The 23,212-nt window shown below is 34.6% G+C and overlaps 1 protein-coding gene across 6 annotated transcripts in view; it reads right to left on the bottom strand.

Moving 5' to 3' along the window:
- The window catches only part of EML4 (echinoderm microtubule associated protein like 4), a 148,714-nt gene that overhangs the window by 46,764 nt on the left and 78,738 nt on the right, over nt 1–23,212 (bottom strand). For 2 of the 6 annotated variants that reach the window (XM_018055167.1, XM_018055166.1), the window contains exons 3-9: nt 22,163–22,292; nt 19,093–19,266; nt 17,114–17,242; nt 16,619–16,644; nt 16,395–16,451; nt 4,170–4,293; nt 2,638–2,787 (exon numbers count right to left, since the gene is read on the bottom strand). In XM_018055167.1, coding sequence (XP_017910656.1) covers nt 2,638–2,787; nt 4,170–4,293; nt 16,395–16,451; nt 16,619–16,644; nt 17,114–17,242; nt 19,093–19,266; nt 22,163–22,292 — 790 coding nt within the window. The remainder of the gene's footprint in view (nt 1–2,637; nt 2,788–4,169; nt 4,294–16,394; nt 16,452–16,618; nt 16,645–17,113; nt 17,243–19,092; nt 19,267–22,162; nt 22,293–23,212) is intronic. The other 4 variants (XM_018055168.1, XM_005686541.3, XM_013967586.2 and 1 more) reach the window with 3 other exon arrangements.

Below are 23,212 nucleotides of genomic sequence, written 5' to 3'. Positions count from 1 at the left end.
ACATTTTTCAAACAGTTTTTAATCATTAAAAAAACTCAATGTGACCCATTTGTTTTATTTTCTTTGGCTAATCAAATAAACATCAATTACCTATAGGTCTTCTAAGTTTTCTGCGGTATTTTTGCCTTCTTTGTTAAACTGAATTATTAGAACACTAAATTTGAAGAAAATATCTACTCATAATTGTGGCATGATAAATTTATCACATGTTCACAATAAAGGAACTTGTTTCTTTCTAGTCTTACACCTAGACATATTCACATAGTTTTATTACCGTGAAGATGTAATATTACATCTTGTAAAGATTTTAAATGTTGGAGAATAACGAATTTAAGCAATAAACAGAGAATACATTTTTTGTTTTTGTTATGTATTGCTCATTATTTTCCAAAATAGTTATCAATTTAAACTGTTATAAAGAAATAAAAATGTTTTCAACATTTCACTACAACTTCCTCATATTAAGAATTATACCTTTTAACATGTCTTGGTAATCTGACTGGTATAAAAGATTATCAGTTTAATTTATTTTATTATTAATGAGGCTAGAGTTTTTCAATATGTTGCTTTAACTAATGTTATTTCTTCTCAAATAGTTCATATGCTTTGAAAGAAAAATGAAAGTGAAAGTCACTCAGTCGTATCCAACTCTTTGCGACCCCATGGAATATACAGTCCATGGAACTCTCTAGGCCAGGACACTGGAGTGGGTAGCCTTTCCGTTTTCCAGGGGATCTTCCCAACCCAGGGATTAAACCCAGGTCTCCCGCACTGCATGCAGATTCTTTACCAGCTAAGCCACGAGGGAAACCAAGAATAGTGGAGTGGGTAGCCTATCCCTTTTCCAGTGGATTTTCCTGACTCAGGAATTGAACTGGGGTCTCCTACATTGCAAGCAGATTCTTTACTAACTGAGCTATCAGGGAAGCCCATACATCCTTTATTGAGATCAATTACACTGATAGTTAATATCTGAACCAAACACATATATTACCTAATCCATCAATTTTACTTTTAACATAGATCAATTACATTGAGTTAATTAAAAATCTAATATTTACATTTTTCCATATTTAATTCAAATCTTAAACACTTAAAAAAGCAAAATTGCTGGATTAGGTAATATATGTGCATGGTTCAAATATCAAAAACTACAAAAACACTTATGAAACTCTGCTAAAATCTCATCTCTCTGGCTATTATCCCTACTCTCTGTAACACCAACCAGGTAATCGCTGTAATCAGTTTCTTTTTATTACTAATTCTGGAAAAATTTTACCTATGTGAAAGTCAAGATAAATATTTATCTTCCACCTCCTTTTTTACGCAAATGGTCAAATACTACACATTTTCTTGTTCTTTTATACTTACGAGTGTATCTTAAGGATCTTTCCATTTAATACACAAACATTCTCCTCATTCTTTCTTAATTTTATTGAAGCAGAGTTGATTTACAATGTTGTGTTAATTTATGTTGCACAAAGTGATTCAGTTATATATATATAATTTTTTTTTTCTTTTTCACATTCATTTCCATTATGGTTTATCAGGGTATTGAATATAAATCCCTGTGCTATCCAATAGGACTGTGTTGTATATTCATTCTATATATAATAGATGGCATCTGCTAATTCCAAACTCCCTGTTCTTTTCTCCCCAGTCTCAACAAATCTATTCTCTACTAAGTAAGTCTGTTTCTGCTCTTTTGTGCCATATTTTAGATCTAAATGTGTGATATCACATCATAATCGTCTTTCTCTTTCTGACTTACTTCACTTAAGTAAGGTAATCTCTGAGTCCATCTAACCTCATTCTTTATGGCTGCGTGGCTGCATGCATAGCACATGTTACTAGTTTCCAGCTAAAAGATATTCAGGTTCTTTCCAACCTTTACCATCAAAAATGATGTTGTAATAAGTAATCTTGTACATGTATTATTATCCTTCTAGTGACAAAGACAAAATTTTAATCATCTCTAAAAGTTTAACAATATCTATATTTTAAGTCTAATGTATATTAATTTTTTTCTAGGTATAGATATAGTTGCCAGAACAGAAGATTTTTAAATGTTGGAAAATAATGAATTTAAGCAATAGGTAATTAAAGTTAACTTCAAAGTAGTAAAATTGAGTACTTCAAAAATACTCCAAGCACAGAAAAGGAGTTCTCACATTTTTATGGTTCTCACTCTATTTTACAGTTTGATCCTTATTCAGCTATGATTTCCCTTTTCTCCCAAAAGTCTCAAGTTCAAAACTTACCTACATAAATTCTCAATAAATATTAAGTAACCAATAATCACTCTCAGAAGTACGTAAAAGTCTAGTCTGCCACATATATCTGATGTCACAGGCCAGAGGAAAAAGTATAAATGCTCTGGAAAAGCCAAAGAAGCACCTATCAAAATTTATAGATGATATGTTGCAGGTACCTGTTCAGGCAGGTATCACACCAACTATTTTGGAGGCCTATAAGTCTTTTTTATTTTTGAAATCTACCTATAGGATGTCCATAATATCCTTAAATTCTCATTTTTCCATAAGAAATCATTTCCAATAAAAACCTAGCTTAATAAAATATAAAAATAAGAGGATGAAATATATATATATATATATATATATATAAAATGATACCAACCATTTTACACAGTCTGTATGACCCAGGTAGTGCCGTTGAGTTCGCTCTTCATAATTAAATAGTACTACTACTGATGCTATGAAATAAACAATTTCCCCGGTAGGAAGAAGGTAAACATTAGCTCGACAATCCTTTCCTCGATAACCGTATCTTAAAATAAAGAGTCAAGGTTTCGAACAAACATAACTTTCAAAATGTTAAATAATTTATTAATGGATATGTAAAGGAATCAGTATAAGTAAAGAGGACTAGACTGTAACTATAAAACTCATGTCTTGCCATTAGCCCTTGTGCCGTTCCAAGACTTAATATGCTTAAATCCTAGTTTCCTCATTCAACCAAGAAATACATATTGAGCTCCTAATGTGTATCAGGCATAGAGTAGAATATGCATTTCTGAACAAAAATATGTGGGCCTGTGTCCCTGGAGTTCTTGCTTTTCAAAGGTAACAAAAATTTACACCAAGTATATTAGAAATTGTGGAAGGAAAAACAACAGGATGCTAAGAAGAAAACACAGGAGGAGGATCTAACTTAAATGGAGAGAGAAAAAGAGAGAGAGCAAAAGAAGGGCTACTTGAGGGAATCTCCTGGCGATCTACCGGCTGGACTCTGCGCTCTCACTGCTTAACCAGGTTTGATCCCTAGTTGGGACCTAAGATCCCACAAACCACATGGTGCAGCCCAAAATTAAACAAAAAAAGAAGAGCTACTTGACACTTATACTTACCCTAATTGATGAATACAACATAGCCAGGCACAGTTTGGTATAAGCAGAGTACCTGCTAAAAAACTATGCAGAATCACAGGACTGGTGAGTTTTCTCAAGCTAATCTCTGCCAAAAGGAGGGACTGATTCAAGGAGTGGGAAAGAGGATATAAGAGAATGGAGGCAAAAAGCAAAGTTCAAACATTAAGTTTCTTCTGCTTCACTAAGAATTTCTTAGAATGTCTAAGAGAAATGAGGCTTCCTAAGTGAAATAAGGAGCACTGTTTCATATACTCATTTTTAAGAAAATGTCTGGTCGTGAAGAAGTTAATTCTCAAATTAGAATCCACCTTGCTAATTTCACCTCTTAATAAGATAATTCATATTATTTCAAAGGTTACAAAATGCTTAACTGATGTTTCCTTATTTAATTCTTAAAACGGACCTGTGAGGTAGGGATTACTGACCTCTTTTTATATGGGAAGAAGTAAGGTTCACTGAGGGTAAGTGGCAGAGCCAAGACTCAAAACACCAGCCTTCCAATTCCAGTCTGATGCCTCTTTCACTACACCACAAGCACCTGCCTTGATGTCCATGGAATACTGCTTACCCTATCTGAAGATATTAATTTTGGTGCTTTTAAGTTGCGAACAGCAATATACACATAATATGTGAAAGGATTAGAGAACATCTCTTTACTTTCTCAAGTGGTCACTGTTTATCACGTTTACTTGACATAAAGACAATTCTGACAGACGTCAGGTAAAGTAATTTTTCTTAAAGACAGAGCAAACAAATTTGCTGTCACAACAGAAAAGGATACACCCACTCCAGTTTGAGCTTCTCAGGAGGCAGTTCTGTTCTGATGTCATCATAGTTGTCAACATCAGAAGGAATGAACATTGTAATTGGTCGACCTCGCATAAACATTTTAATGTATTCTCCTTCTGTTGAAACACAAGAAAAAAATTAAGACAGATGGATTTGCTGAATATTCATAGAAAAAATGTATTATTAATATGCTATAATAAAAACAAGACAGAAAATAGCTACCTCAGAATTCGAGTCTCATTATATATAACTGCTTTTGTGTAAAGACTTAGTTTAAAATATCAAAGGAAAAAAATCACTGGTCATTCCTTAAGTGAGAATAACTTTTCATAATTAAAATATAATTTATCTGTAAGTTCACAGATTTCAACAAGAAAGTCAGGAAAACTGAGGTATAAAAATGCAAGAGGAAATAATTTTGTGATGGAAGGTTCTCTGACAATTGAAAAAAAAGATTATCAGAGTCCTCTGACGACAACCATGTCTGATGGCTGTCACTACCTGATCAACCTATTGACATTTAACGGCAGCCAAAAACCATGGCCACAGAATATACCATGAGTGGAGTCAGACAGCCCCGTAAGTCAAGCACAGAGAGAGACTAAGCCCTGTTACACAGGGCAGTGATCAGAGAGGGAGCAAAGACGACCAACGTCCTTCATTTCACAACTGTGCCTACAATCAGCCTTGAGTTTAAGCAATTAAATTCAATCATAATGCCCTGAAATCTTAAAGACTGTGCTAGGAAATAGTTTTCTAGTTTGTAGCCTAGGTAATATTAACATAACAGCACAAACATCTTTTATTTACATAAGCCAATAGCTGCTTATAAGATCTGCAATAGTCTAAAACTACAAATGTTAAAAAGACAACTCCAGAATCAAATCAACATTTATGGTATACCTTTTACAAATGAAAACAATACTTAAGTGATCAGATCAGACTGTTTGTAAGTCTTAAGAAACAAAACAACAACACCCATCCTTGGTTGATCTACATACAGACAGGTTTAATAAATGTTGATGGTGGCTGTGAAATGTTTACGAAAGAACCTAAAAGGGAAGGAGAAAATACGGGACTGCGTGTAAATGCATAGGCGCTGTCTAGAACTTGCTAACTTGTCTGTTTACGATAGGAAAATCACGTTAGAAACAAAGTGTGATTATCAATCAGAGGTTGAGTCAGCCTTAGGACTTCTAATAAGGAATGAGCTAAGCCACTAAGGAGACGCGTAGATAATTCAATAGCTTATGTAACACAAACCATGAAAGCAGAAGGAAAAAAAACATTTGCTAAATGTTTGTAAGTATTTCTTCAGAGTAAGACTTTTAAACTGTACTTGCTATGGGTGAGAAGTTCAAGTTATTTTTATTATTATTACAGTGTGCTCGGCCTCAGGGTTTGATCTAAGAACAGGCTAAGACCTCCCACGCCACAATTTTTTAACACCACGTGATGTATGTCTCTATTACTTCTGAATCTAAGAGTGGGCTCTGTTTCCTGGACTTTGATGATAACTAAACAATTTAGTTATCAGCTGTAACTATTTCCCTTCAGCAATCATCTTCATCTGTATCTCCTTGTCATTTTTTGTAAGGTCCACTTTCTTCTAGGTGTCAGTTTGTTACATAATTTTCCCTCTAGTTGGTTTTTGTTTTTGTTTTTTAAAGAAAATAAATCCTTAAAGGAAAAGAAATTCCTGTCATGTGGAATTTCTTCCAAGGTCATTCACTGGTCAGAGGTGTACAGCATAAATGCTTTCTGAATGGAAAAAAAATATTTCATAGATGTTTCTATTGCCAGTTAAAGGAGACTGTATATCCAGCAAAGGGAATGGGTTAGGGCAGCATCAAAGAAAAGAAAGTGCCCTCCTCTGCTAATAGGGGCTTCCCTGGTGGCTCAGAGGGTAAAGTGTCTGACCGCAATGTGGGAGACCTGGGTTCGATCCCTGGGTCGGGAAGATCCCCTGGAGAAGTAAATGGCAACCCACTCCAGTATTCTTGCCTGGAAAATGCCATGGATGGAGGGACCTGGTAGGCTACAGTCAATGGGATCACAAAGAGTCGTACACGACTGAGCAACTTCACTTCTGCTAATAGAGACAGCTCAGAATACTGTACTGATTCCTTCAGCAACTGTAAAGCAGCATAAGCAACCAAGTCTAAGCAAAGCAGCTGTATCTATGCTTGCAAACTTTTCTAATATAATATAAAAATGGCAATGCATATTAGGATGAAAATCCTTTTCCTGTCTATAAATTGGCGGTATACATGTTGGAGGCTGAGTATATATCTAGACACTGGGAACCATTCCAGTAACTGAGGGGGGCAACACATTATAGTGGAAAAGAGCGTGAGCTTTAGAGACACACTGTCTGGGATTTGAATCCCAGCTTTATCCTCTTCCTAACCATAAGACTCATAAATAAAATGATAACACTACTTACCATTTGGAATTCTGATTGAACAAATAAGATATCACACTGTAAAGTATGAGGTCTTGACAAGTATTTCTTTCCATCCCTTTGTAAGCATTCTAAACACTGTCTAGGAACTGCTTATAATACATGATTCAACACTCCTCTCTCTTCAAAAGCTTTAAAGTGACTGTCCACAGAACAGCAACTGCAGGCAAATGAGCTAGAATTCTGAGGGTCCTATCTGGGCTACTAATACAGGGGTCACAAGTTCAAGTGTCTAGAGGCCCAGGCAGAAAATGCAAATTGAGACCCCTGGGAGCATATGGGATGACCAGTTAGGGTGGGGGCACTGGTATCCACCAGGCCCACCTTAGGGAGGCAGCAGTTTAATCCACCTCAAGAAAGATGTGGGCCCAGTGCTGCTAGAGCTTCTCATTTTTCAAGAGAAACAGAAAATCTATAATTTATTGTGAAGTCTCCCAATTTTTAAATATTTACTCCTTTGCCAAAGAGGGAGAATACCATGTGAAAACACACCTTTGGCCTACACAGAACTCACTAGTTTGCAAACTAAGAAGAGAGTCTTTACCTTGGGAGTTAGATAAAATATGTAGATGAAGAACCTCTTTCCTCCTCCGTCACTCGTGAGTCAAATTCTCACTGCAAACATTTTGAGTCTGTCAGGTTTCTTGACCTTATAGCTAAACCACTCAGTTGTTTTATCAACTGCTACTTTCTGGCTGTCCTCACTGTACTCCAGCATGAAAGTCAAGGGGAACAGAGGGGCCATGGGACAAAAAGCATATGAGGTCAGTAATAGTAATTAATATAGTAATAAAGTCTGGTGGTCCAGAAATGTGAGAAAAAGAAATGATTAAATTATCTATCTCTTGATAATTAGTAAACACAGCATAGGGCTATCTGTATTCAATAATGAAGCTGCTGCTTCCTGAAATGTAAGTCATCTCAACATTTTATCTATTTTGACACTGTGAAAATTCCTGGTACTGACAGAGTGGCTATAACAGTATAGTGGACAGGATGCAAGCTTTGTGATAGAGGCCATCCTTATTTGAATCTACTAGCTTATGCTCAAATAAAATAAATATTCTTAATTGAATCTGATCAATGACAGATATCTTATTTATAAAAGAAGAAATTCAGGGAATTCCCTGGTGATCTAGTGGTTAGAACTCGGTGCTTTCATTGCCAGGCCCTAGCTTCAATCCCTGATCAGGGAACTAAGATCCTCCAAGCTACATGGTGTAAGGAAAAATAAACAAAAACACAAGAAACTGTGTGGGATATTGTTAATAAATTTTATCAGTTCATTTCTCTAGATACACATAATGTTGGAAGAAGAAGAAATCCTACAGCTCACCTAGTCCAAACACCTATTTTTACAGGAGAAACCAAGGCTCAGAAAGGTCAAATGAGTTCCTAGACTGTGTCCCAAAATGTCTATTACTTAGAACTTGTGAAATATTTTCTTTCTAAACTATTGTTCTAGATCTGTACAATTTGGAACAAGAGCCACTGGCAGAATACTTAGCAGGCAGTCAGCGTGAACTGAGGCATGCTCTAAGTATAAAATACGCACCAGAGTCTGAGAGTCTGATGATGTTTGTATGGAAAAAAAGTAAAACCTTTCCTTAATGTTCCTCCGCCCATGCCCACGCCTCTCACCCCCAGCTTCATGATATGTGGAATCTTAGTTTCCTGCCCAGGAAGTAAACCTGTACCCTCTGCACTGAACACACAGCATCTTAACCACTGGGCTACTAGGTAAGTCACTCATTAATGGTTTTGTATATTGATCACCCACTGATATTCTGAATATACTGGATTAAATATATTAATCTTATTGTTGTTGTTGTTTAGAGACTGAGTTGTATCTGACTCTTTGTGATAACACAGACTGCAGCCTGCCAGGCTCCTCTGTCCATGAGACTTTTCCAGGCAAGAATACTGAAGGCGTTGCCATTTCCTTCTCCGGAGGGATCTTCCCGAACCAAGGATTGAACCCTCGTTTCCTGCACTGGCAGGTGGGTTCTTTACCACTGAGCCACTGCAGAAGCCCAAACTTATCTTACCTGTGAAAATTTTCTTTTTTAAAAATGTTGCTATTAGAACATTTAAAAGTATATGTGCTTTATATATTTCCATTGGGCAGTACTGTTCAGACAGTGGTGAGGTCCTTAGGCTACATAAGTCCAATTACCTGATAATGTAGCTTACTTATAGTCCAAATAGTATTAGCTTGAGCCCTGAATTCCCAACAACAGGGAAATCAGAGTACAAGAGAAGAAAAAGATGTTTCTGCTGTGTTATCTTTTGGAACAGTGAGTGTTAGACAAAAATACGAAATACTGTATTTCTATGTCCTTCATGCACACCTCTTAGTCCTCGCCCTTCAGTCTCCTCACATGCTGTTAACTATTCTACTTAAGCATCAACCCTGGGCTGTTTTATCTTCCAAAGTGCTCCAAATTGCAAAATGATCTTTATATTCCCTAATCCAAACTTTCTGGGATAGTTACTCTCAGGTGTTCTGAGAAAAGTATTGCTGAAATGATTCATACTGATATAAACAATTGGTTATCAATATTATATGCTTAAAAGATGTGCATCAAAATTTATTAATCTTTCACAGATTATAACAAAACAAAAGGAAAAGTGTAGAAGAAAACTGTACTCTTATCCAAGACTGTTTCCTTCTCTTTTTTTTTAAATAGCTTTCCCTATTTCTGCACCTAGAGATATTAAAGGAAAAAAAAAGAAAAGCCTTTCAAAGACAGCAGCAGCAGAGCTTCAAGGGTTTGGACTATGATTTGTACTTATTTATGTAATGGGCACTGCCCGCAGAAAGCCATCTGACCTTCTAGAATACTTATAGTTTAAAGCATCTTTCTCCCAAAGTTTTCACTTTAGAAATTTCATTTTTATTTGTATTTCATGATCTTTAGAACTAAAAGGCTCCCCACCACAACTGAATTTGGGTTTTATATTTCACTAAAATGTGGCAGTGTGGTTCTACCCAATTTCAGCAAACAGAAAACTGCAGAATCTTTAATGTGAGATTTTCCTCAGATACTACCCATTCTACTCCCCCAAAGCACAGAGCTGCAGAACAGGCCAGTAAACAAGATGCTAGAAATACTGTCCACAATTTTATGGTACAAAGTGACAAAAACCCATTTAAGGAAAGCTAAAATCTTTTCTTAAAACAAATTCATTTTTAAACAAAATAATTCAAGTTTTACGCTAGAGTAATATTTTTTTTAATTCCAATGAAACTATGTAATTTATGAGGATCTTTGGATTTTGATAAGAAAGTTGATATATGCTATTATAAAATCTTAATTTCACTCCTTTTCAAAGGTCTAGCTGTAAAAACAGATCATAAAATGAAGGCTGCAAAATAAAAAGGCCAGTCATAAATGTAGGATATATAATCTAACCTTATTTTGCACATCAAAAAAAATTCCTAGTTGCGGTGCTTGTCAAATATTATACAGTTAGTTTTACTGGCTTGGGCAAGAACACAGGTCTGAAAAATTTGACAAAATGCTAAAACCTTAATTTTCCTTGTTTTATAGGTAGAGTTTAACTAGCTGGTAAATTTTATTGAATTCTTAATTACTGACACATGGGGGTGGGGTGAGGGTACACAATGAAGATATAAAGATGTGAACCTAGACTCTTGGGAGCTTACAAGAGAGATACATAACAAAATCTTATGTATCTGCTGGCCAAGACATACTAATTATAGTAATAAGTCAATCTGTAGTTAACTGCTTTGCTAAATCTAAACTTCCTTTAGTCAGATTTCTTTGCTTTTTTTTTTTTTTTTACAACTGTGACTGTAATAGAATTACTTGAAAATATCAGATATGGGAGTTTGCTTAAGCATTTCAGATTATTTTTATTGTGTGAACAAGGCTTTCTTTGGTAAAAAGAAGGGAAATAAATCTATTCAACAACATAAGGCACACAAAACTTCTAAAAGATATGCTATATTGCTGAAAACATTTCTAAACTAAGCAAAATATGGTTTTTAAAAAAGTCCCTCAAATCACTCACTTATATCTCCAGGAAAAGTTATCTTAAACACTAAATAAATGAAAAAAATTCTTCACTTTATCTGAATATACCAAGTTGGATTTAATTTTTTTAAAAAAAGAAATTTCAGATACCAAAATATTTATCCCTCTAGCTCTTTCCCAATTAACTACAGTAGGAAGAGAATCAAGAGGCCCAATTATACAGGATTGAGAGACTTCAATTTATCTTTAATTTTTTTTTTTTTTAAAGGTACTTCCCCAGTGGTCCAGTGGTTAAGACTTTGAGCTCCTAATGCAGGGGGCATGGATCTGATCCCTGGTTGGGGAACTAAGATTCCTGGTTGGGGAACTAAGATTCCTGGTTGGGGAACTAAGATATATCACATGTTATAGCTGGAAAAAAAAAAGGTGAATTAAAAAAAAAACAACCTGAGTTAAATAAAGCAAAATGTAAAGATCTAATAAATTTGGGGGGTCAGTAAATGGGTGCTTGTTGTATTATTTGCATATATTTTTAGAAAGATTAAAATCTTTAAAAAGTTTAAAAAGCATTATTAAAGGAAATAATCAACAGAGTATTTTTGGTAAAATTGTTCCTTGGAGAATCAACCATGAGTATGGCTTAGAAATGTGGTACGTAATTCACTATGTCTTTTCCTGCACTCTCATATATGTCACTGATGATTTGTACCTCTTTTCTGCTATACTAATCACAAGTTTCAGAATTCTTTTCAAAGCACTTCAGGAAAACAGTAACAACTGATAGAATGAGCAACACAACATGGAGTCTGATTGTCATTTCCAGACAGAATGGATTTCTAACTCTACTAGCTCAGTTAACCGGCATGGTTAAGGAATGAGTATTTTCCAGTTAATTGTTTTTCCTACTTTAAATTAAAAAAACAAAACAAAAAACTTCTACCTACAGTTGTGAAAATTCAGTGTGGGTGAAATGTCTTTAAACACAGCAAAATAAATATGTACAAGACTAGAAATTCTCATGAAAACTCATATTCTCCATGTTCAAAGCGGGCGTGCTAAGTCACTTCAATTGCGTCCAATTCTTTGCGACCCTATGGACTGTAGCCTGCCAGGCTCCTCTGTCCATGGAACATACTGGAGTGGGTTACCAGGCCCTTCTCCAGGGGATCTTTCCAACCCAGGGACTGAACCTGCATCTCTTACGTCTCATGCATCAGCAGGTGAGTTCTTTACCACTAGAATCATCAAAGGGGGGCAGTTGGGGCTTTTTTCTCAGCTGAAAATAAGCAAAGAGGATGTCAAAAACACATATTCTAGAAGTTGGGGTGATTTGTGTAATAAAAAATTGGACAGCCCTGAAATACATTTTAATCTAGACGACTGTCACTAAGAACAAGAAATCAGGTGTCTGCTCAAAAATAAAATTTCCAACAGAGAAGAAGTCCCCTCCTTTTTGTTCTCTTTTTAAATACAGAGAATATACTTGGACAAAGCCAAGACCTAGATATCTAAGTAATATTTATATATTCTATTTAACATATGCCAATAGGTAAATTTTAGTAGTGAGTATATTTTTTGGAAGTGCAATATTTGGTTTCCTTCCCTTCTGCTTATTTACTTAAAATAGGTTTAAGGTTATCATCCTTCTTTCTAACTTCTGAAATTGCAAAGTTCTGGATATTATCTTGGAAACAAGGAAAGATTCTATCTGTAGCTCAAGGCTTTTGATTTTTTTGGTTTGTTTCAAACTGCACACTCTCTCAGGAGGTGACAATATACTTCTTCTTAGCAGGTAACACAATATACAAACAGTGTCAGTAGGACACTGCTACTCTATATCCTTGCAGTAAATTTTAGCTATGTTTTCAGATACAATGCTCAGTTTACACAGAAGTGATCAGGTTTCAGGACAGAACATGCCTGGAGCCAACAGGTCAGAAAACAATACTAAGCACTAAGCAAAAGCACCTGCAGTCAAACTCTTCAGAGGTAGAGTAAACATGAGTTAGAGAAGGTATGAGGGGCTATCTTCCATTTTCTATTTGTTGTGAGAAACAGCTTTCAAAAAGTGATTAAAGAGATTCTTGGCAATATGCAGTCTAATCCAAAGTATGTATCAGGAAACTGAGGTCCAAGATCCCAAGAGGTGGTGAAAAATTTATTAACAGATGAAGGATATTTTATTTTTCATAATTTCCTCTGGCAAATGAAATTTTAGTTTCTTCCCAAGCAACACTCATAACTGTAGTCACTGTAATTAACATTGATCCTTTAAAGTTCTGTGATTCACCCCTAACTAGGTCTCATGCTTATTATTCTTATGCTCTTTCCACTAAATAACAGTTTTCCTTTCCTAAGTGAGGTGTCTAATGACGCCTCTCTAGCTTAGAATGAATCTATATTCTATAAGTGGCTGCTGCTGCTAAGTCACTTCAGTAGTGGTTAACAAATACAGAATTGTATGCACACTATGATCAAGGACCTCCTTGCTGCTCCTAACACTGCAAGAAGGCTCTTAACTCGAGCTTATGTATTTCCAATTTTCTCTGCTCATGAAATTCTTTTCTTTGACTACCCAATTGTTCACTTACTTCCTTTCAGGTGACTCAATGGCACCCCACTCCAGTACTTTTGCCTGGAAAATCTCATGGACAGAGGAGCCTGGTAGGCTGCAGTCCATGGGGTCGCTACTAGTCGGACACGACGGAGCAACTTCACTTTCACTTTTTACTTTCATGCATTGGAGAAGGAAATGGCAACCCACTCCAGTGTTCTTGCCTGGAGAATCCCAGGGACAGGGGAGCCTGGTGGGCTGCCGTCTATGGGGTCGCACAGAGTCGGACACGACTGAAGTGACTTAGCAATGTCACTTTATCAGAGATGTCTCCCCTAATCACTGTATATAAAATAGCAATTCTCCCCTCTCCTTGTTCTTTCTCAATGTGTATTACTTCCTGATATGTTAAATAGTTATTATTTGTTTCTTAGAGGTAGAATATAAGTTCCACAGAGTTCAGACAATATGGTATAGTACACCTAGACGAGCGATTGCCCTGTGTACATCCCATTTCACCTCCTACTGCTTTCAACCATGGTTTCCTTTCTTCAAAGTGCTGATCTGAATATGCATATTTACTGCTCTTTTACTTTGCTGGGCTTAAAGAACACAGTCCTTTCAGATCAAGCTTTCTCTGCTACCACTCATTTATGTATACCAAATGTAAATCAGCTTGTTTCCAAATCAGGGCAGATGGCTTAGAACAAGTCACACTTGTCACTGTCAAAAAAGAGCTAGAAAACTAATAAATCACATTTAAAAAGACTATCCAAAAATGAGATACTTTAAATAGCTAAAGTATAAGAAAATGTGCTGTGAAATATATTATGCAAAATGAATACTAAACAATCTACAACTCACATTAAGTGAAGACCATCTATTTAATGGTCATCTTTTCATCTTAACTCCACATATTTAACTGCAAAGTTTTACTGTTACATTTATAACAATGAAAATGTATTTGGTACTATGTGCCATGTGCTATGACACTTCGTTATCTTTAATTTTTATAATCCTTCGAGGGTTTTTATGGTTGTCTCAACTATAGATCAGAAAACAAAGACAAGATTAATTCATCTGCTTTTGATCACAGGTTAAGTAAATGGTGAAACCAGTCTCAACTTCAACTACAGGTGTCAAAGATCTACAGTATGTTGTTTGTTAACACACCTCTACAAGTAAATTAAGATTTATAGGCAACTCAAGCGTAACTGTCCAAAACCAAACTATTCTTTTCTCCACATCTATTCCTCCTCAAATGTCCCTTATTTCAGTAGATGCCTCTTACCCACTTTCAAGCTTGCCTTCATAGATTCCCTCTGTTCCTTACCTCTCATACCCTACCTGCAATCTCTAGAACCATCTACTTCTTTGCACAGGTTCTGCTTCAGTCAGACCTGAATTATGCAGCAGGCTAAAGTGTAAGAGTTCTCCTTCAAAATACACTCTAATGATATATATAGCTGATTAAAGTGGCAAAAGAACAAACTCAAATTTCAAAAATAAGGCTTAATGCAAGAACACTTGACATTATTAAATTCCAACATCTGGAACAATTCCATCCACGGAATTTTCCAAGCAAGAGTACTGGAGTGGTTTGCAATTTCCTTTTCCAGGGGGTCTTCCTGACCCAGGGATCAAAATCCCATCTCATGTCTCCTGCACTGATGGGCGGGTTCCTTAGCACTAGTGCCACATAAAATTCCTGTGACAGAATTTAACTGACTTTTCTATATCCCTTTTCAGCTTTTCATTCCATCCTTTCTTCCCCACTTTGGTGATCCTTCTCTAGCAAAACTCTTCCCTTTTAAATACATTTACGTATCTGCCTATTTGGATGGTTTTGAAAATTGTCACCAACACAAACCACTCACTTATGACCTACTAAGCATAAGTTAGTTCCCTTTTCCTTCCAAAGAGCATACCACAGCATGACAGAGAGGTAGCCCTTTCTCATTTACCATAGCTATAAGGATTTTTATGAAATGTGTTCTTTAGCAAAACATGTAATAATAGTAGCACCTTTTTATAGGTATTGTTTTCTGTTTTTAAAGTACTTCCATACATATTCAGCAGTCTTGTGAAATAAGCTTTATAGTTACTATTCTCAGATTAGAAAAACACCCAAAGATGTTGCTATTTTGCCTATGTCACAAGACTGCTATACAACAGAGCCAAATATTAAACACAGACGCTCTCCATTCACTGCTCCTTCCACTATCTATCACTATCTCTATTATTATTATTTTTTAATGTTTTGGCACATAGAAAGAATTGGCTTTGTAAATAAATTTTCACTTTTCCTTAAGGTATTTTAACTATTACTTAAGCTGTACTTAATTAAAGAAGAGAAAAAAAGACCTAACTGAAGGAAAACCGTAGCAAAAATCAACTTTATTTAGAATTTCTATGTAAAAACAAATCACCCAAAGAAGATCACAAATACTTTTTTCTTAGTAGAATCAAAGAAAGTAAAAATCTATAGAAATCAAGTTAAATCTCTAACAAAAATTTCAACCACATGGTATATGGTTAATATAATAGCCTAGAAAAATAAAGATAACTATGACACATAGAAATTAGCTGTAAAAAGCATGCACAGGAAGGACATGCTTTTACTTTTAATAGCATGCTTCAATTAAATTTGCAGGCAATTGAAGGAGAATGTAAAACTGATGTATAAATCTTACCTACTTTGCAATTAAATTAAATACACATTTACAGAAAGTCTGCTCTCCTTTTTTGGGTCAGAACAAGCCAACAACAGCAAGTAGCCAGAAATTACAATTAATATAAAAGAAAAATTTAAGAGGAAATGGATTTGCTAGACTCATTACATTTTAAGTCTTAGCTTCAAGAAATGAGCGATTATTTGCAATGAAGTTGGCAAGACAGGAAACTGAGTTAAAATTTATCAATCTTTTAAATGGCTTTTCTAAGTACTTTTCTTTTTTTTTAAAGGGGGGAAATTCCCCTTGGTATTTTATACCTCTTTGTGATGATATATTTATTTCTACTGTTGACTTTGACTCTTCAGAGCTCATAGAAGTGGAAAAGTGTTTGGATTCACTAGTTCAAATTACCATATTTTCTTCATTAAGAGGAAAGTCAGGTAGTATAAATAATGAAAAGCCAAATAAGAGATCCAGAAAGAAATTAACTAAGAAGGCGACCAACTGCGTAGCTTATTCTTACCTTGGCTGTTTTTTTCACGGGTTGACATTTTTGCTGGTTGAGACAAAAATGACATATCTTACAATAAAAATTAAGAGATTTTCTTAGATGATTATAAAATACGCTTCTTTTTTTATTATTGTGAGCTAATAAAATACACTGAATGAAAATAAGTCAATATTCTTATCAAGAGGGAAAACTTATGATTTAGAAAAAATATTTTTTAAAAAGGATTTTTAATTTACCTTGGTTGATGATGACATCTTTATGCCTACAAAAGGAATTCAAAGATATTTATTTCATAACCTTATTTGGCTCACCATTATAATCACCTGAAAATTGCAAAAGCTTTAATGTCTAGGCTACATCCCAAATAAATCTGCAGATGTGAAATTCAGGCATCAGTATTCTTTAAAGTTTCTCACTGGTCTCAACTACTAATATACACTGTGTTATAAAACAAGGAATATTCCATTAGGATCACTTAAATAGTAAAACACAGAAAGAATTTATGAAAAATACTTAAATTTTATGACATTATTGAGATTTATTATGAGTTGAGAAGCATTAACAGGAAGAGCCTTTTTTAAATAACACAAAAGAAAAAATGTACTTAGAAGAAAAAAGGTATAAATTATAAATACAGATTTTTAAAAATGATTCAAACAAGGCATATAACCGTACATGCAAATATGATAGTAAAAGAACTAGTAATTTTCAGATGGAAGTATAATACTTACTTGTCTGTATTTTTTATAACTTTTGATATTAATTTTGATGTTGAAACTGCCCTCAATAATTTATTACGGCTATCGTCTGAATTTTCCCATGAATTATGTGACTTTTCAGCTGTTGGTGGTCGTTTTATGCTGGAAGAAACATATTAATTTATTAGAGGAAAATTCTGTGCATAGCAATGACATGTAATTGAGTTTGAATAGAACATATAAGCAGCAATTAACATTTTCTTAAAGCTAATCCAGAAAAGAGAAAGAATGATTAGTTGAAAGGGTCGGTGCTTGGATGAGTGAAGGAGTTAAACAAAGCAATTATCTAGTCTGTTTTTTAATTTTCACTATTTTTCAAAAGATTCACTAGAATAAATAGTACTCGATTTTTAGAACACCCATGTGCTTAAATCTGAATAATTACTCTTTCATAATTTATGAAATTGTGTGAATTTTTGAAAAAAACTTATTCAAAATCATGACAAGGCTGCTATTTTCATTTTTTATGTCCTCATGTAATTAAATTATATATGGTACAAATGACAATTTCTAAATAATTGTGGGACTAAAAGCAAAACTTGTGTTTTTATCTCTCAATTTTACCCATGATCAAAAATAAAAACATTTTAATACAGGAATGTTTTGATATTATCAAAACTAATCCCACATAACTGAAATATTCTGATTTATAAATGATTTTTTTCCTGCACTGTTAACTGCCCTACAACTCATCCAGTCTTCAATACATCTTATAATAGTACATTCAAAGAGAAATTTAGAATGGCAAGCACATTTCCAGGAGACCTTAAGAAGCTGAAAAAAGAGATGTGGGACAAAGAAGATGCCAAGTCAAATCAGAACCTTAAAGAGATTGATTACAAAAAAGCCACCTTTAATCACACATAATCCAAGGCTGCAAAACGTTAATAAGCTATATCCAAGAAAAACTCCACATTAGATCAGGCAGAAGAATTACAAACCATTAAGATAGGATAAGAATCTGCGTGAGACACACAAAGCATTTTAAAAATGTTAAACATGCATCAATCAAGTGAAGGGTGTTGTGTTTTCCCAAATTTTCCATTAGAGATTTGAGGCAAAATAGTAAGCTAATCAAATAAAAATATATTAAAAATCTTTTAGGAATGGATGTCATTTGTTTTTATTAAAATCCTAGCCAGTTCTGGGAATGGTTTAATATTTTCCTAAGATTTCCAAGTGGAAGTATGATGATAAAATATATCTATACCTAATCATAAAGCTTGAATCAACATCCCTAAAGCAGGCAAATTTCATTAAGTTGGTCTAAATATTTGATTACAAGGCAGCTGTAGTGCTGAACTCCCAGCATGCAAGTTTAGACCCCCAATTTAGGCTCACACACACTGTTAGAACGTTTCTCCCTTCTCCCCTTCTCATAACTTTAAAATATTAATTATTAAGACACAGAGAGAAGCCCTCAAGCAAGCCTTTAGCATAGGAAAGATTAGGAGAAATGAATTCGATTCTCTACTCAAGCAAGAACTTATCCTCCCAAAACCCAAAACTGAAACTGAGCTGCAGTCACAGTCAAGAGCCGTATGTTGTGAAGGGCCTTGACAAGCTGAAGGTTGTAATGATGCCAAAATATGGTGAGCATAAGAACACATGCAATTTTCATCCATGGCTATAAATTTATGCAGTTATACATATATTTTTAATATTCTATAATTTTAAAATGTTGTTTTGGTTTTAGAGTAGGTTACCTTTGCCTTCCTTTCATTTTTATAACTTAGCTTTTTCCTCATTTTAACTTATAGATTTTGAATGATAATTTTAAATTATCATTCCCCAATGTGTTAAAATACAGATTACTGCCACAAAGAAGTGAAGGGAAAAAAGTCAACAAGTTTTTCTTAGAATTCATGGATAACCAACTTTTTCTCAAGTCACAGAATTTAGGGATCATTACAACCATTCCCTAACTCTGATTACTTGGGGTCAGTTAAAACCTTTTGGTGGGAGTAGAATTCTTGCTTTCTTGAGTTTGCCTGTGTATTTGGAGAGGCTGTGAAGAGGGCTGGGGAGAAGGTGATGCTCGAATTTGTGGACTTTGATCATTAGAGTGAGAGTCCTCTTTTTTCTCTCTCTGTCCTTGTGGTTTTTCTTTCTTTTTTTCTGTACCACTGTAAAATAAAGTATAACATGGAACAACACATATTTAAACAAAAAAGATATCAAATGATGGAAAAAGTTACTACTATTATATAATTCAAAATCCTAAATCATACAGCTAATATAATTTACATTGCTTTCATTCAATAATGAAAATATTTCTTTTAAGAATCCTGGAAGCTATTAAAATCTTCAGTAAAGAATTTATTATAATTCTAAGACAACATATCCTATGAAGATTGCCCCTTTGGACCAAATCGGCCTCTAATGCCTTATGCCATCTTAGCAAATTGGGGGGGGCGGGCAGTAAAAGCTCTCTTAACTGACTTTAGTTTACCCAAATCAGAGCATTAGTGACACTATCCATTACCTCTGGTTAAGCACGCTGACAATTAAGGAACACTAAATGCTCACATTCTGTAGGTTATTCTCTAATTCCTATTTCTTTTGTATACTTCTGCTCTCACCAGTTGAGTTTTACACTTACCAAGAGTCAACTGTGTTTTTTCCCCTGAACTTCTTTATGCCAGTTGTACTTGTTATTTTAATGATTAAGTTAATAAAATACAAAGAAAACTGACAAAATGTACACAGAAAAGAGAATAATTTCTATGTAAACTAAGCTGAATGCTTTGCAAAGACCAAATAAAAATGAGTTACTAAAAGAACTGCTGTTAAATTTTGTGTAGGTGAAACAATTACAAAAGATTTAAGAAAAAAACCCACAGAAAAAAGATGGGTTCTAATTCATACCATTTTGCAAGAATTTTAAGTTTCTTATTCTGTCTTAAAAAATGAAACTAAAAATTGTAAAAAACAATTTATGGGTGTATTTTACGCAAGACAGTAAGTAGTCTAATGAGATAAGTAGTAGTAGTCTAAAGAGTAGTCTAATGAGTCTGAGTATTTAAGACAGGAAAAAGGGGGAGACTCAGTCTTTTATTAAAAAATCGACAAATGAACATAGTGAAAGTTGCTCAGTCGTGTCCGACTCTTTGACCCCATGGACTGTAGTCCACCAGGCTCCTCTGTCCATGGAATTCTCCAGGCAAGAATCCTGGAGTCCTGGGTAGCCATTCTCTTCTCCAGGGGAAGCTTCCCAACTCAGGGATCGAACCTGGGTCTCCTGTATTGCACACAAACTCTTTACCATCTGAGCCACCAGAGAAGCCCACGTGAACATATTTTAAGCTAAAATAAAATATTTCAGATATTTATTTATAAATTCACATGATTCCACACTGAGTCTTGGTTAATGAAGCATCGCTATCCCTGATCACACTGGATAAGCGTCCATATACTGCACAAACACTTCTGACAATATTACAAAACAGATGGAAACAACGATTCCAGCCAGCATTGAAAAGGTATAAAATTGCAACTATCTTAACCAAAGGATATTTTAGAATTTACTATAAGGTGCATAATCTACAAAGAAAGTATGTTTAAGAACATGCTAAACAAATGTAAATAGTACAGTGTAATCACATGATAATGAATAATGTTCAAATATAATTTTGACAGTAATATTTCTTAATCTAGTTCATTCTGATACCTTCTGACTTCAGACTGGCTTTTGATGGTCTTGTTCATACTCAAATTTTACAGTATGTGCTGAGAAATTTAATTCTACCTCAAAAATATCAGACTAACTTTGAAATTTAAAACTGAATTAGAAACTACTTCTTTCTTACTGGTCTTCAAATTATTCTGAATTCACAGCGTTGGGCCAGTAGTCTTATATGGACCCAGTAGATTTTCCTCCTGTGTTATTTTAAAACAAAACACAAAGCCCCTGCATCATAAATAAACAAACTCATCTGGTTTAAACTAAGTCACTACTGTACATAATACTGATCACTGCACATAACTATAGCTATGTAAGAAAATGGGCTGAATACAAACTATCACTGGATACAACAAAGATGTTTATTATTAAAAACTGTATTAAAAATTTCCACACACGTTTATTTTTTCATCATTTGTCCTTTTCTCCTGAAACTGGAACACAGGTAATAAATTTTGGCATGCTTTGGAGGATAAAGTCTACATGCTATAACAATGACTTAATGACTCAAATACAGAACGGGATTTTTAAAAGGCCGGGATTTTTAAAAGGCCTAAAGATTCTGTCATTTCTTCACCATTCCTGTAGTCAGATGTCTGGTTAACATCTGTGAAAACACACTGACAAAAACCTCAGCATTAGCTTATTGAGGCAACCATTTTCCATCAGCATAGTTTAAATATTATTCTATTAAAGTTTTTCTTCAATCGTTCTTTGAAGAAAACGGTTTTAAGATCCTGCAAGCAATTTTATTAGAATGCTGAATTAATTAATTCATGAAAAGAACATAGAGAATGTAAACCTGTAACCCACTGACATTTTTATATTGCAATATTTCCACTGCCTTCCTGTCCACCACCCCCTAACACACACACACACCCATTTTTAAATTAAGCCTCAATTTTATAGTTATGATTGAGAATAAAAGTTATAGCATCTAATCTCCCACCAAAGTACATACATACCAAAGAGTCTATTTCTCCTTTAAAAATGCTGTGTCAAATGCATCACTTGTTATGCAAAATTCACTTATATAATTACATTAAATATAGTCATGCTTATCTCATCAACAGATGCTTATTAAAAAGAAACAAAACCAAACCAGGAAATGAAACTGCTTGCTTTCTTTCGTAAAAACCAAAAACTTCCCACACAGCTCCATAGGTATGATGAATGTAAACTCAGCGAGTACAAGCAGGATATCACTACATTCAGACAAAGAATTCAAAAGACATGCTCACTTGAATTCCATACAGCTCTTATTTCATATTCTTTTCAAAAGTAGACTGAGTTATCACATTCAGATAGTTTTGCAATGTTAGCTTTTTACAAATGCATACCTTTTAGCAGCAGATGAAAGAGTTTCTTTTCTTGCGATTGAGACAGAGCTGGTGTGACTTGGTTTTCTGTTTGTACCACTCCCGTTGGTTATACAGGACATAGAAATAGCTTCTCGAAGGCCTGGCTGGCCTAGATACGGTTAAGAAAAAAGTTTTAAAGTCAAATTTCAAAACATTGCTCAAAGATTAGAGCTTCAAAAGTCAGTCTATTAGTGTTTAGATCTAGTAAGCAGACGGCCCACCCTGCCATAGGTAACATACAAAATTATTTTTTCAGTAAGCATCAATTACATAAATAAGAAAGGAAAGAGTGCAAAAAGATAAATATCTGTAAACTGAGACAACTCTATGTGATATACAAAGTTATAAATTATTTGGAAAAATTATATACAAACACAATGAAATGGTAATTTCCTCCACAGAATAATGAACTTTGCTAGCTTGTAAACCCAACTTTAATTAGATACATCTCCAGTATTGTCTATAGTTCAAAAGGAAACGAATGAGATCTGAAGGTCTCAGAGGAATCCATCATGTAGCACATAATATTATAGTCTGAAGATTTACTCTCATTAAAATAGACCTATAAAAAAAGACACGTTTATTTGCTAAACTGCATCTAGAGTCACTCTCTAACTCAGTGGCTTGCTTTCCACACATAGTAGTCTTAAAGGACACGATCCAAAGCTGTGCCTTAAGTAAACCCCAAGTCCCCACATAACAGCGATTTTCAGAAAGAGCTCAGGTTCTGTCGAAATTTAACTGATTAGAAATCCTAGATATCATAAATCTTGAATCCTAGAATACTATTCCCTATAAATAAAGCGTAAATATATGAAATAACCTCTGTTATCTTCGTTCAAACAGGAGGAGGACTGGAATACATGTGTGATGAATATGCTGGCATGGTAAGGAAGACACAGTCACAAGATAAAAGAGCCACGTCTATTAAGGGTCAAATTTATTTAAAAATTGGAAGTAGGGAATAATTTTGAAATTCTGGACTCAGTTTTCTCACATGAACACAAGAAAATCTTTTCTATTTGGCCA

This window comes from Capra hircus, chromosome 11, assembly GCF_001704415.2.
Source record: "Capra hircus breed San Clemente chromosome 11, ASM170441v1, whole genome shotgun sequence".
Lineage (NCBI taxonomy): Eukaryota > Metazoa > Chordata > Mammalia > Artiodactyla > Bovidae > Capra > Capra hircus.
This window is presented reverse-complemented; position numbering and strand designations above follow the sequence as displayed.